This window comes from Acipenser ruthenus, chromosome 13, assembly GCF_902713425.1.
Source record: "Acipenser ruthenus chromosome 13, fAciRut3.2 maternal haplotype, whole genome shotgun sequence".
Lineage (NCBI taxonomy): Eukaryota > Metazoa > Chordata > Actinopteri > Acipenseriformes > Acipenseridae > Acipenser > Acipenser ruthenus.
This window is the reverse complement of record NC_081201.1, coordinates 6657287-6672250: the sequence shown is the minus strand read 5'-3', so window position 1 is coordinate 6672250 and position 14964 is coordinate 6657287. Positions and strand designations below refer to the sequence as shown.

At 37.4% G+C, this 14964-nt stretch overlaps 1 protein-coding gene across 1 annotated transcript in view; it reads left to right on the top strand.

The window, feature by feature from the left end:
- Window positions 1-2574: 2574 nt before the first annotated feature.
- LOC117418287 (protein shisa-9-like) overlaps window positions 2575-14964 on the top strand; it is a 61738-nt gene continuing 49348 nt past the window's right edge. Inside the window, exons 1-2 of the mRNA XM_034031185.3 lie at window positions 2575-3448; window positions 6850-6977. Of these exons, the coding sequence (XP_033887076.1) occupies window positions 2931-3448; window positions 6850-6977 (646 nt within the window). The 5' untranslated portion in view covers window positions 2575-2930. The remainder of the gene's footprint in view (window positions 3449-6849; window positions 6978-14964) is intronic.

Genomic DNA, 14964 nt, shown 5'->3' with positions numbered 1-14964 from the left:
TATAAAGTTAACTGTTGAGTAAGTACATAGATGTCTGCATTTTCCAAAGCAAACAGATGGTAGTATTATTATTTATTTCTTAGCAGACGCCCTTATCCAGGGCGACTTATAATAAGTGACTTAGTAATTGTGGACTTTACGTCTCCCTTATTTTCAAAAAATGTGTTACCTGGAGGAAACTATCTTGTTCAGTGCTCTGAGAAAATGAGGGAAACAATATTATTTGAATTACAAACTCAGGATGTTATAGTTTGTGCTTCTGAAAAACTACGGTATTAGTAACATACACCCCCATCCACGATTAGAAACAACACATGAAATCATGTATGAAGTTTGCAGTCTGTGACCTAACATGCTGGTTTGCATTTCATTGTTAATATCTGAATAACTGTACTGTTTTTTTTAGGCCTTTTCCAATTCCAAGGCCTGCCAGACCAAGAGGAAGACAAGAATGCCCACTTCTAGATTGACCTTTGCACCGAGATGGCCTTGCCTCTGCACTGGAGCCATTCAGATCTGTGTTGTCCTCCGGCACTACAGGTCTGGTGGCTTCGCTGTGGATCCGCAGTGCAAAAAAAGACGGCTTGGCAGAACACGTTTGAGAGGACACGTGTGTATACCGCTGTATTGTGTTCCTCTCCCCAGGTCTGTATTACCTGTAGTTGCAGGTTCGCTCTGTCCTTGTGGCTGTGCTAACTATCCTGCACGCATGGTGTGCTCTGGTCCCTGTCATTGGCTGTTGGTTGTGTGTGTCCATTGGTCCTAGTGTGCGGCTGAGGACCAATGGGATAGCTGTTGGCTCTGGCACCCAATTAGCATAAAGGTGCAGAGCTAAGGGTGCGTTCACAACACGCAGACTTTCGTCATCCTGCTACAATATATATTAGGTACAATTAAAACATATTTTAAATGTTGAAACTTGTCTGTGTGGTTTTAGATATTCGCCAACAGTATAAAAGGTGGTTTACTTTCTACAGCGACCTAATACTGATACAACCCTTATTATTTCCTACTGTTTGGGTCTATAGATCACATTTCACCCCCTTTTTATTGAGTTACAATAAATTGCCAATATGTATGCTCCATTACTCTTGCATTTTAAACACATTTTATTGAGGGAGTTATTTGTTATATTTAAGAAAATTGAATTATTTTGATTCTTTATGAGCAGATGAGAAAGTATTTAAAAAAAGAAATCCATATTCTATTACTGTAGCTAAGCTATTTGTATGTATTTTACTGTTTAATGCATGTACGATTGCCTTCCACAAGAGGCTTTTATTTTGAAGTAAATGTGCGATGCTACTAGCGGACGTTGCTTGTTGTTCCCAGCAATTGTTGCTAGTTGCACACAGCCCTTGAAATGTAGCCTTGGTTATCTCCCCTTTGATACTGTGATGCTACTATTCATGTTGAGATATCTCAAAGTGGCAGATATCTACCGTTTTCTTTTTCGCTGCTCTTCTGAAATGTACTTTCATTAAGTTTATTATTATTATTATTATTATTATTATTATTATTATTATTATTATTATTATTATTATTATTATTATTAGTCATTTAGCAGCGACTTACAGAGACTAGGGGGCGAACTAGCGAACTATGCATCAACAACTGCTGCTGCAGAGTCAGTTAGGACCTCGGTTTTACATCTCATCGGAATGATGCAATTATAAGGCGTTTATTATTACACCCACTACAATGTATTCATATATAACTTTAGTCGGCACTGAAATACTGTAATTCCATGTGTGTCTTACTCACTACAGTGTGGGTGTTCCCATGATATATATATATATATATATATATATATATATATATATATATATATATATATATATATATATATATATATATATATATATTACTACTGAGCAGAGTTACAGGTCTTTGATTATTGCTTTTCTGTTAATGTTGTATTCCTACAGTGCAGCATTCAACATGTGACTCTAACGCAGCAATACGACTAATTAAGATACATTTTATTTTGTATGTATTTAGTTAGCAATTGAGACCGAGGCTTTGTTTACGAAGTGGTCCTGGAAATACTTAAAATTATCCATTGCTTTTTGTGCATATTTAAATTTGAAAATGTGATACTCTTTTATGTTGATGCTATAGGCACTCTTAAGACTTAAGCATGGATAACGCTTTATGTTTATTTTTATTTTTTAAATAAATTGCTTACCTGAATTTAAAACTATTAATGACGCTTAGTGGCATTAGTGCATTTTATTTTTGTATACTGCTATACATAACAAAATCCAGTGGATCGCGCTTGGATCCCCCTATGCACCAAATCTGAACGGAAACAGCACTGTGTTAAATACAGCTTTTGCTAAGTGTGGAGACAGACCCCGCGTAATGCGAATTGTGTACATGAGGCGCAGAGCAAAGCGCAGCAAGTGTGTTTAATGCGGTGGAGACGGCGCTCTGAGGGTCTAAGGTCTCCTCTTGCTTGATTTTGGCACCCTTCATATTAAAAAGCACTCCCTTTGAGGTATTGCGCTGTCAGATACCACCCCTCTCTCGCTCCCTCGCTTTCTCTCACTCACTCACTCACTCACTCACACACACTAAGATCTGCTGTTCAGTTTTAGCACCACAGTTTCCGAGGTGAACTGCATGAGAACGCGCGCTCTGCTCATCAAATTGTAAAAGTAACCACAAAGAGTATTGCGGGGGGAGTTCAACCACTCACAACAACAACGCGTGAGCTTCACAATACATTATTTGTTTCGTGTGGCGGAGCTGCAGTAGTAGTAGTAGTAGTAGTAGTAGTAACAGTAGCGAGAAGATACCATCCAATTTTACTGAGTGGCTGTTGTGGATATGCATCTTGGCTTCTTGTGAGACCAGGTCGTCTTCACTTCACGCCGTTTGCTTTTCTTTAAGTCTGTCAAAGGACATTTGACAAGCGGGAGTACACGATGAACAGAATAGGGCTGCTGCTGTGTTACTTTTTGGTCGAATTTATGACTTTGGTGTGCAAAGCACAGGGTAAATCCGGGCACAATTTGGGGAGCATTGTGGTGGTTTCGGGGTCGAACGGGTCTAAAGACGGTGCTAACAGCGTTTCAGACCCTCCACCCTCAGCAGACATGTGTCGGGGTTACTTTGATGTGATGGGGCAGTGGGATCACCCGTTTAACTGCAGCGCAGGTACTTACCTGTATTGCTGCGGGACCTGTGGCTTTAGATTCTGCTGCCAATTGAGGCAGAGCAGGTTGGATCAAAGCACCTGCACCAACTACGATACCCCGGTTTGGCTTATGACCGGCAGACCCCCTTCCAAGAAAGACGATCCCACGCACGACCCCACAAAGGATAAAACTAACCTGATTGTCTATATCATTTGTGGAGTAGTCGCAATCATGGTCCTGGTTGGGATTTTCACTAAACTGGGTCTGGAAAAAGCACACCGACCTCAAAGAGAAAACATGTCTAGGTAAGGTTAAAAAAGACGATTAGTTATTGGTGTGTATGTGTTGTGTGTGTGTGTGTGTGTGTGTGTGTGTGTGTGTGTGTGTGCAGGTATTACTATCAATGTGCGGACAAAATTTGAGAAAATGACCCCACAAAGATAGTAACTCCTGAAAAAAACGACGTTGTGGCGACTCCCCCACTTTGTAAAACACGTTTTTAAGAACAAAATATGCCTTCAGAAAATAATACAACTGCCAAAAATATTTAGTTTGTTGTCGACTTTCACCCTTTGTGGAATTTTGTCTAACGAGTTAGAAACAGTAAATACAAATATAGTGAGAGTCAATGAGAGGTCCCCACAAATATAGTGAGAGTCAATGAGAGGTCCCCACAAATACTGTAATGCAAACGTGTGTGTGAGTGCAAGTGACACGCAGCATGCAACAAAATGTAGGTATACTCCGATATACTCTTATTAATAGAATGCGATCTGCATCTCCAGAAAAACAGTAAAAATTGTATTTCTTCCGTTGTCTCTTCGTATGCTCAATTGCTATAGGCTACTAACTACACGTTTGTTTTTAATACTTATATTTGAACGCGCACTGTATCAATGTATACAACGTTTAAACACATACCCTGTTAACTTACTGAGCTTGTGGGAATACAGCATGTTAAAGAAAACTGAAAGCCAAACGAGCTTTTTTTTATTATTATTATTAATCAGGCCAACTGTTACATTGAAGCTTGAAAACACCTGTGAAACACTCATGCACACACACACACACACACACACACACACACACACACACACACACACACACACACACACACACACACACACACACACACACACACTAAAAACTGTATTTAAACAATACTTTAGATATGTTCAGTGTCTATATAATAATAAGAAACTAATATGGAAAGCATACAAAAACCAAAGGGGATACATTCCAAAATACTCTCTCCACATATTCGTTGAGATCGATCATATTATCTGTTTTGGTCATGATCAGTCATTTTAGAACTGTGGATTGCGCAGCATATTGAAAAAACTGCAGTGCTTAAAGAGGGCTACCCACAACTGTTCCAAAGCATTTAGGTACTAGAAGAGATCTGTGGTATTAATGGTTGTGTTGAAAACTGGCACGGTTTAGATGCACAAAAAAGTGTTACCAAAATATACATTGCGTTACTGTGAAAAGCATATGAATTCTAAAATGTGTTTAAAATGTGATTTACAGTGTGGAGAGTATATTTTTCAATGTTCTGCCATTCACTGGCATATACATATTTGCCGGTATGTACTGCAACGCAGACGCTCGTATGTGATGGAGGCTGGTACTGTAGTTCTGTCTAGTTTCGTACACAGCAAGAGAGAACTCCCCGTTGAAATATAACAGATATCTCCCTTCGCATACATTAGCACGAACAAAATGATGGGAAGTGAAGAATTGGGTCAATGTTTTATTTGTCCTTTTTAGAGTTAATTAAATAATGAATCAAATGTAGGCTATTTAGCAAACTAATCTTGCAGGATATTTGCGAGTTACTGCCGTGATAGATTTATATAAATCAAATACATAAACCAATAAATACATAGATAACATTAGCATAAACAACAGTCGCGTGGATGTGAGGGTTAGGCAGTCAAAGATTTTGCAGATTAATGCTGAATATGGTTTTTGTATTGACTTTGTGTTCAGGTGACAAACTATAAGCTAACAAGGTTTACATAATAACAAGGCATGATGTAGCTGAACCACTGTTGATGAGCTCCCCCTATCTTTTGGTGTGCGCTCTGTTAAGAGATTAGTTTAAATAGAAGTATGACATTCCAAACTGTTGTGTACTGAGGGTATTCGAATTAGTTATTTAAAGGGTGTTCTTAAACAAACAATCAAAAAACTATGTTTGAGTGCCTATATCACTCCACGTTTTTTTTTGTTTTGTTTTTCAATTTTGGTGACTTCAATGTTTTAGAAAGCTTTAGTACTTACAAATGCTCCTCATAAAAAAAATAAAAAATACGATGTCGTGGTAGCTCATAACAACTACCCCATCAAATGTGAGGGACGTTATTTTTCTAGTCAGTCCGTGTTCTTTTTTTCAGTCTCAGAAGTCTTACATTGTGTACAGCAGTCGCATGTTGACAGCACTCTGGTTTTCAACGATTTTAACAATTCCCTGGTTTCACCGCGGATCCGACGTGCGTGTTCAGTACAGACAATGTTTAAATGCATTAAAAGCATCTAATCTACAATTTAAAAAAAACAAAAAACTGAAGCATATGCAAATGCTGCCAGAAAGATAGAGAACGGAACTACATAAACCCCTTGTTTTCTGCCCAAGAGAGCTTCAAAGCGTTTTAGACCCTGCGTGCATCACAGATAAGATATATTTTTGAATATGTATCTCTTTATGCGCGCTTTCTTTTTGGTATTAGATTGGTGTATTATTGCAGGAGAATTGCCGAATGATTTACAAAATAATCCTAGTTGTCCAGAAATGATGACTTCATGTTTTCAGCTATATTTTGCCTTTTTGAACATCAGTGACAGAAGACACTGAGCAAGGTCTGTATAGGCCGTATATAAACAATTGTGTGAAGCTGTGTGAAGCTGCTTCTGTTAAATACAGTGTTTGAAGAATCTTTCCTAATTAGCAACTTTACCAAAGCGATACTGCGCCCCAACAATGGCAGCAGTTAGGAGCGGATAACCCGGACGCAGCTGGAACCAGCTCCGTTCTCATTTTGTTCAGCACTTTCGGATCACCACTCTGCAGACTGACACGCTGTTGCCTTCCCCAAGATATGGGTTTCAAATATCTACCCCTCTTCTATGTTATACAGTCGTGTCACTTCTGTGGCTGCTTTAATGTTGTACAGTAGACTGGTTGCCACATTTGTTATACATTACATAACCCTGATGCTCATATACGCGGGATGTCCCTGGCAGCTGCCGATGAGTCACACTTGACCTAGTCTTACGCGAGAATATAACAAAAGGGAACCGTTGTTACTAAGGACTTACATGATCATAAAACAGTGTGTCAAACACAGCCTTGCAGTTGCATTTATTTAAAAGCCCAATTAAATCTTTATTTTTCTTCTTCGATTAAAATTACGTTGGTGCCCTTTTGTATCTTACTCTAGACATAGCCCATACGTACACACACATTGCTAGAGAAAGTGAATATCCATCTAACTGGAAAAAAGCAGGATGGGAATAAATGTTTAAACATTCATCACCCTATAGTTCCCCAACAGCTCGTAAAAGCTGGAATTGTCTTTCTTTCAATCTAAATTAAAATTTTATCCTGTCAGCAGTGCATGCGGCTTGTCTTAATGACATAACTCCCGTATACCTTTCTCAATGTGTGTGATTGTGGTAACTAACACCTCTGTTTCATCCCCAGAGCCCTAGCAGATGTGATGCGCCCGCAAGGTCCCTGCACAGGGGAACATCTGGAACGAGATGGCAAGTTCGGGGCTCACGTACAGCACTACGAGAACATGCAGTCCAGACCCTCCGCCAACAATCTGCGTGAGTCCCACGGATTGTGTATATATATACACACACACACTAATGTCTTGTTCAGTGAGGTTTAATGTATGTTTACCAATCACTTGCGGGCAAAAGATCTGTAGGGTGGAAGTACTGGATTTTCTTTAAATGTGAACAGACATCAGAGGCAAACGTCTGTAGATTGTGGTTGAAGGGCATCCTCTTCTTTCTTCCCAATATATATATATATATATATATATATATATATATATATATATATATATATATATATATATATATATATATATATATATATATATATATATATATATATTTACAGTTCATTATTCCACCAAAAGCCAGTGATTAGGATTACTTAAGGGCTTTTATCCATCAGGAATTGGTTATACAGCCTAATAAGGCATCGCGCAGCTTTGGTGGAGGCAGTTTCCAATAGAATGTACAAATAACTGGTATTTCAGACGAAGGAATGCTCAGATGTATGAATGGAATTGAATGTATTTTTTCTTGTCCTTATTTAATAAGCTTTACGCCCTGGGCATTATTACCTATTACAAGTGGCAACTGTTTCATGAACACTACGCTCTCAATTATAGGTCTAGTATCTAATGCATTTCTAGGCAAAACGATCTAGTAGCATTGACATACTAAGAGCTTTATTAAAATATATTTTCCACTTTTTTGGTGATTTGGAAGATAAACGTCTAGGGGAACATATATTTTTGGTGGCTATTAACATTTTTTTGAAAGAAGCAAAAAAAATACATACTGCAATGTATCCAGTGTGTTCTATCTATCTATCTATCTATCTATCTATCTATCTATCTATCTATCTATCTATCTATCTATCTATCTATCTATCTGAGTCTACTGGGAAACGAAGCGGACATTGGCAAATGTGTAACGATATTACTTCACTAATAAATTGACTTACTGAGTTTCCCCTTAGGGGAATACATTGCTTGCTTCTTGCAAATCTTCTTAAGGACTATACAAAGGGTTTAGGTTTCTGCACTATCAGATGCATAAAATGCGATTGCAAGTTATCAAACTACCGCTTACGGCTATGCTGTAGCTACCTTTTTTTGCACACAGTCATTTCTAAGAATTGCTGCCAAATGAAGAAAAACTGTGAAATATGTCTAGTTTGGATAGTTCTGTCGGTAGTAACAAGAAGTTTTAACATGTATGCTGATAATTTCACGGGCAGTTCAAATACTCCGGCTTTTATAATAATACTAAGAATGAATACATAAAAATAAACACAGTTTTAGCTTCATGGTTATTTAAGAGCAAGACTCACACTTGTCTTTTTGGTAAGATTCAGCTAGATTCATCTGGATTCAGAAAACGTATAACATTGTATTGCTTCAGTGAAAACCGCACCAAAGGCACTAGCCATGGTGCTGAAATAAGCGGCTGTACAAAAACAATGCTGATGCTCAGTTTCATTTTGGTCGCTGCTGCTGCAGTTCACCCTGGCACTCACCCTGGATAAACAATTATTTGTTCTTTAGGAGAGAAACATCAGTAGATATTAGAGCACAGAACTACAGATTATGCACAAACACATAGGCATTTAAACTGGTCACTTGTTGGTCTCAAACCAGCATGCCTGGCATGTATTTGTCCAAATGTAAATCTAATTAGAAGCTAAAAAGCTACAGAAAATTAAGTAATTAAGTAGAACTTGCATATCTCTGGGCCTTTTTATCTGCATGCATTTCCTTTGTTAAGACTGTAAATGCTCATCTACCTGTTATCCTGCTTCAGTGGTTAAATCGGACTGTATTTACAACATAAGGCATCTACAGCAAGGCAACACACACCAGTGTCGATAGCACCCTCCTGAACAGCCAGGAGAGGACAGCACATGGAACTAAGAGCAAACATTTTGTTTTTGCCTTTTTTGTAATTATTTATATCAGTAATCTAAATATTAGCACCTATCAGAACTATGGCGTGCTTCTCATGATGTGTTTGTTGTTAATAAAAGACAAACAGACACACAGACACATGCATACATACAGTCCCTTTAAGCCCACCTATTCACCCCTATCTATAATAAAAAGGAACAATTGCACAGATTTAACAGCATGGTGCTTTCTATGGCCAAAACATCCTTTTTGTTCATTTTAATGAGGGCTGAAGCAATTAATTTACTATTCGTAAAAGCCTTCATTCTTAATTCATTGTTGTGGATCCCCAACACTTAAGGGCCCAGTAAAAACTAATTGTATTACCATCGTCCCTGAAGACAATAATGGGGTTATAAGGTTAAAAACAAAAAAAATGTCTGTTTGACTGGAAAGAAGAGCTAGCATCAGTTTTGACTGCGGCAGTAATTTCCAGATCTAAATCTAAAAGATGCATACGATTTACTTTTCAGGTCAAATGTTGCTAATCCTGGTAATCAGTTGCATGTGTCCTGTATGTAACTGTTTTATGCAATAAAGTATTCTGTGCAATGAGTTTAATGGGTTGAGATCACAAAAATATGTTGTGCAATTAAATCCACATAAGTCAGCATTTGGATATTTTTTTTTTATATGTAGTTATTCCAATTCGCCTCCAAATGTTGCATCCTCCAGTGTTTGCAGTAAAACTAAATGCACAGAAATAAATACCTTACCCAGTCTACCGATTCATTCAAAGGAGCTAGCTATGGTGCTGAAGAATGGAAATTAATGACACACACACACACACACACACACACACACACACACACACACACACACATACACACACACGCACACGCACACACATACACACACACTATTAATAATGCAAAATGAGTAAGAAGCAACATAGAGATATCAATACCTATAGCTCTACTGTTATCCTGTTCAACTAATTGCCTCATCATCTATGTCTATCATTAACCATATTGGGAACTACAGCAATGGCCAAAAGTTTTGCATCACCCTATAGAATTAACACATTTTACTTCATAAAGTCTAATAAAGCCTGCTGAATAATGTTACATTAACATATTTAATTACATACCGCTTTGTCGTTTTCCATATACTTGACAAAAAACTGACAGAAATAGAAAAATGTGACATTTCGAAATCTAACAAGAAATACTGTACTACTATTATGGCTTCCAGTAGACTTTTATAATATAATTTTTGTAGTTTCTTTCAATACATGATGTTAAATAAAAGATCAAAATTATGTTCATATAGTTTTTTTATTTAAATAATGTCTCAATCCTAAAATTCTAGGTGATGCAAAACATGTAGCCATCGCTGTACACCTTTTAGTAGATAAACTGGAAATAATAAGCTTTGAAAACATCCTCCTTAGCACTATGCACAGCCTTCATTCTTCAACAAATGTCAGTACCAGAGGCAGCAAGATATCTTATTACAGATTATTGTTCCTTAACTCACTTATCACTTCTGTCCTTTTGATTCTAGCTGATCCCATTGTGCATTTCACATTGAGCCATGTAACAGTGTCCCAACTGGCTCATAAAGAGAACAGACTATAACTATACCAATCATAGCAACAATTACTTTGTGTCCCCTCTCGATGGGTTTCAGAGTAAATGTTTACGTGTTTTAAATGAGTGGGATGTAAATGGTTATTGCACTGCCTGAGGGGATATAGGCTATAGGCTATATCAGCTTCAACAGCTGGGAAGGTGTCGGTATCTCTCTATAGTTGTTTAGTGCACCCAGAGGAGATGAATGATGGTGATTTTATATCCACTCCCTAATGGGACTTTTCTGAGATTCAAGATCTCATTTTCTGTCTATTCTGGCTGGTTGTGATCCAACACTACAGCAGACTGGATTTCTGCCATACCTGTTCCGCAGGTGAGAACTTCAGCTTTGCTGAAAGTGTTAAAAGCTTGTTATTTGTAATGTTCCATTCTGTATCTTGGATACATCTTAGTAACTGTACTTCAATTGCTCCTGATCAGTGTATTTTAACAACAAACATGCCTTTTGATTAAGATCCATGTTTTCTGTTAATCTCTGATACTCCCACAGTCACTGCAATCAAAACTGAACTCATTTTATTTATGCATTGTATAGAGAATATAACCATTACTCAAGGAATGCTTTGTTTTATTTAGGCAATGTTAACTTTTTTTTAAAAAATGGCAATGAAAAACATCAGTAAAGGACACCCTTTTAAAGGAAACTGATAATAAAATATACAGTATAATTTGAAATGCATTAAGGTGAGTAATAAACTGACTCCATTGTGATTTAGCAGTTGGTTCAAATAATTTAACAGCAAATGCTGGAATGTTTCTGAATAATTCTGTGTAAATAAATATAAAAATACAAAGAAGATCAACAAAGTTCATCCAGAAATAGGACAACAGTTTTTTTTTATGCTGGGTTGTTATTTGGATGATACTACTACGATGACTATGACTACTACTACTACTACTACTACTACTAATACTACTACAAATTTCACTTATACAGTGTTCTTCATGCAAGAATTCCAAGGCGCTTTACAAAAGAAATATAAAAAAGGCTGTGTCTAATATATAATCCAGCTACAAATAAACAGACCCAAACAAATACATTTTCAAACAGGAGTTAAAATATTAAATTGTGCTAGCATTCCTGGTATGAATCGGGAGCAAGCTCCAAAGACGAGGTGCATTATACCTAAATTCCCTGGCTCCAACAGAGTTCAAATGAATTTTAGGGACTGTCAGAAGATTAGCATTTTCTGAACTCAGATGACCAGGGACATGTGGGGTCAGCAGACCTTGATGATAAGAAGGTCCAAGACCATAAAGGCCTTATAGGTAATAAAAGAAAAACTTTAAAATAATAATAATAATAATAATAATAATAATAATAATAATAATAATAATAATAATAATAAAACACATTTAAATGAGATGGATGCAGTAATTGTATAAATTAAATATGCAATTAAAACCAAGATTAACTAAGATTACAGTTTTTAATTGTGAGATTAATCATGATTCATTTTTTTAAATCACTTGACAGCCCTAGTAGCAATATGACTCTAGGTAGAATGTCATCTGCATAGACATTAACAACTGTCAGTATAGATTTCTCCTTAACCTCAAGTCACAGTAAGAAGTTTTAAGACTAGTGTCCAGCAAGTTGCGTGGGAGTGATAATGTAGTAATAGGCAAGGTAATGTATGTTCTTATCTTAAAAGCATGAGTGTGATTAGCAGGTTATAAATGTTATAAATAATATGTCCAATAGGTGAAGTACAGTATAGTCAGTGTGTGTTTGTAGTCTATCTGTTGTATATATCTATCTGTTGTATATTTATCTACCCCTACCCCAGATCTCTTGTGAAATCGTAGATGGACCCCAACTGGTCTTCATGTTTGTTGCAGAGAACTTTCAATCACTTTTGTGGATAGTGTCTGAGACTGCATATCCATTCTGTATTCTCAGTCATTTTTAGATTCCATTTGGGGAATAACCTGCAGAAAAACACTCTATTATAATACTGAATGGTTTCACAGCATGGCTTATATACTGTAGGTTTATCAAAGGGGCACATGTAATGGTCCAGAATTAAAGCACTGCATGTCTTTTCTCTATGCAGTGAATGGTGTAACGGGCTCTCTTGGGATTGTCAATTTGGTCTAAAAACGTATTGGTTTTGGAGCAATATTTAAACACTGTAAAGAAACTTCCACAGCAATTTAGAAAACTCCAAGGGTAAACTAATAAATATTTATTAAACATGTCAAGATTTCACATTGTGTTCCATCTACTGGGGTGATCATTTTTACTTGATTTTTTTACTTGATTTATGTTATATTTATAAGTTCCTTTAGTGTGTATTGGCCATAAGAAGTCAGCAAAACCTCAAGGAGTAAAAAGCTCTACGCAGAAAACTTTTAATACAGGTTTTGCATCCTCTGATGGCAGTGCTTCAGAAATCTTCATTTTTGAGTGGGAAAGGATAACAAATTTACCGTACAGTACAATTAAATAAAATAAATTGAAAATGTAATAAAGAGGGTATTATCCTTCTTGCTGGATCCTCTACAGCTCAGCTTAGCACCATGATCCAGGGCTATAAAACGTGGCCGGTAAAGCTATTTAATAATCCAATCGATTTCCCTTTTCAGCTTCTGTTAATGATGAGGAAATTAGCATTGGGTGCATTAATAGCGAGATCAAAACGGTTACAGTTCTTATTTCTTTTTTTCCCCTCCTAATCCTTTAATCTGGAAGCGGTGGAGTAATTGTTCTGATTTTATTAACCCTGGCAACCTGTGAGCCTGAACTTCTGATTTGCTGGCAGTGGCGATTGAAGTGTGTGCTGGCACATTCCATTCAGCCAGAATAATCTCTTTCTCTGTGGCTGAAGCGCTACTTTGTGAAATGAGAAGTTTTCATTAGAATAAATTAGGCTGCAATCCAGGCTGTGCTTTTATTCATTAGCTGAGGGGCACGGGAAGGGATTTTAAAAGTGAGGGAATTAAAAATGCTGATGCCCGGAGAGGGTGAGTATATTAGTGCATCCCTGGGCTGGATTCATGTTTGACATCTTTCTCATTTGAGTCTTGCACTTTCTTTGATGCATTCAGTTGCAGCCTTTGAACTTTATTAAAGTAAAATCGCCCACCTCTGCTCTGTTTACTGTATATCTCACAGCACATAATCTAGACAAGGTGCCAGGGTTCAAATGCACTACTGTTTGTGCTTGGGACCATTTTTATGCTTCTTATCCGTATTCGATCAATTCCTTTTTTCCAGGTCAGCCTTATTGGTTGTATCCCAGACAAAAGGGTGAGGTTGACCCGCAGCTCAGGATGTGATCAGTTGCCAAGAAATAGAAGCTTTCCTTTTTTTATATTTGTATTGTGTATAGTTTAACCATGCTGGGGCATTATTTAAAGTTGCCCTTCTCTTACAGCCACTATCACCACTTCCTACAGCATTTATTTTTCGGTAAAGCTCTCCCACCCAACTTGAAACCAGACCCCACCTGGCTTAATGTACAGGATCCCTATCCCCTGCAATATTTATTTTATAAAGGGCTTGCGTTTTCAGAGTGAGTCAGCGCTGCTTCAGCACGACACAAGTGATTTTTCACGGATAAAACAAATCCATCAGCAACAAAAATGTTGCTCAACCACTTTCTATAAGTTCAGACAAGCACACTTATGCCAAAGCTGTTGTGCTGCTATACTTAGATGCTAAGTATAGTTTGGCAGGCATGGTTTTGAATGAGCAGAGATCCCGTAGTCAATTGCCCATTGTACAGTACAGCAGAGTGCCAGGTATTCTTCAGCCTAGTGAATCCGCTGTTACATAATGTTCTATTCAGATCATCAGATCAGGATGACTCCAAGGCATTTTCTCACTCTGTTGTGTTAGCATACAAAAGCATGCTATCGGCACCCAGCGCTGAAACAATCTCCGCCTAAGATAAGCAATTGTGTTTCAAGGGAAGATTTTTAAATGTCAGAAAAAAAGAAGAAGAAAAAACGTGGTGATTCCCATTTAAAAAAGAAGTATGAATTCATGGGTCATTTAGGGCTGTTTTTCTCTCTCATGTATCAATGGTAACAGCCTTAGCTTAGAAACCTTTCAGCGGCGTATGGTGTGCTTACACGACAAAACTCAGGTGTAAACGATTGTTTGAATTTGTGCCTGAACAAGTCTCCCACTCACCTGTGGTATGAAGCACACACTTTTGTTCCAATGGTGGTACTTTGTATGGATCAGTCATGTGTTATACAAATGACATACCTGACGTGTGGTGCTGGGGTTTTAAAGCAGCCCAATCCAAAAAGCAAGCTAGCTAAGTAAATGAAAAGGCCACTTAACTCATCTGTTAGATGGAAGAGGTGATTTATATGTTTCAATTTCAAATTTGATCCATTTTTAATTTGGGAAGGAATGAAAAACCCACAAAGCCTGTGCTTCAAAGCTCAAAGCGAGGAAACTACAAAATCATTCTTTAGTTCATGGGAGTTGTAATATAAAGATACTTGTTCCCCATTTACCATCAGTCCACTAATACA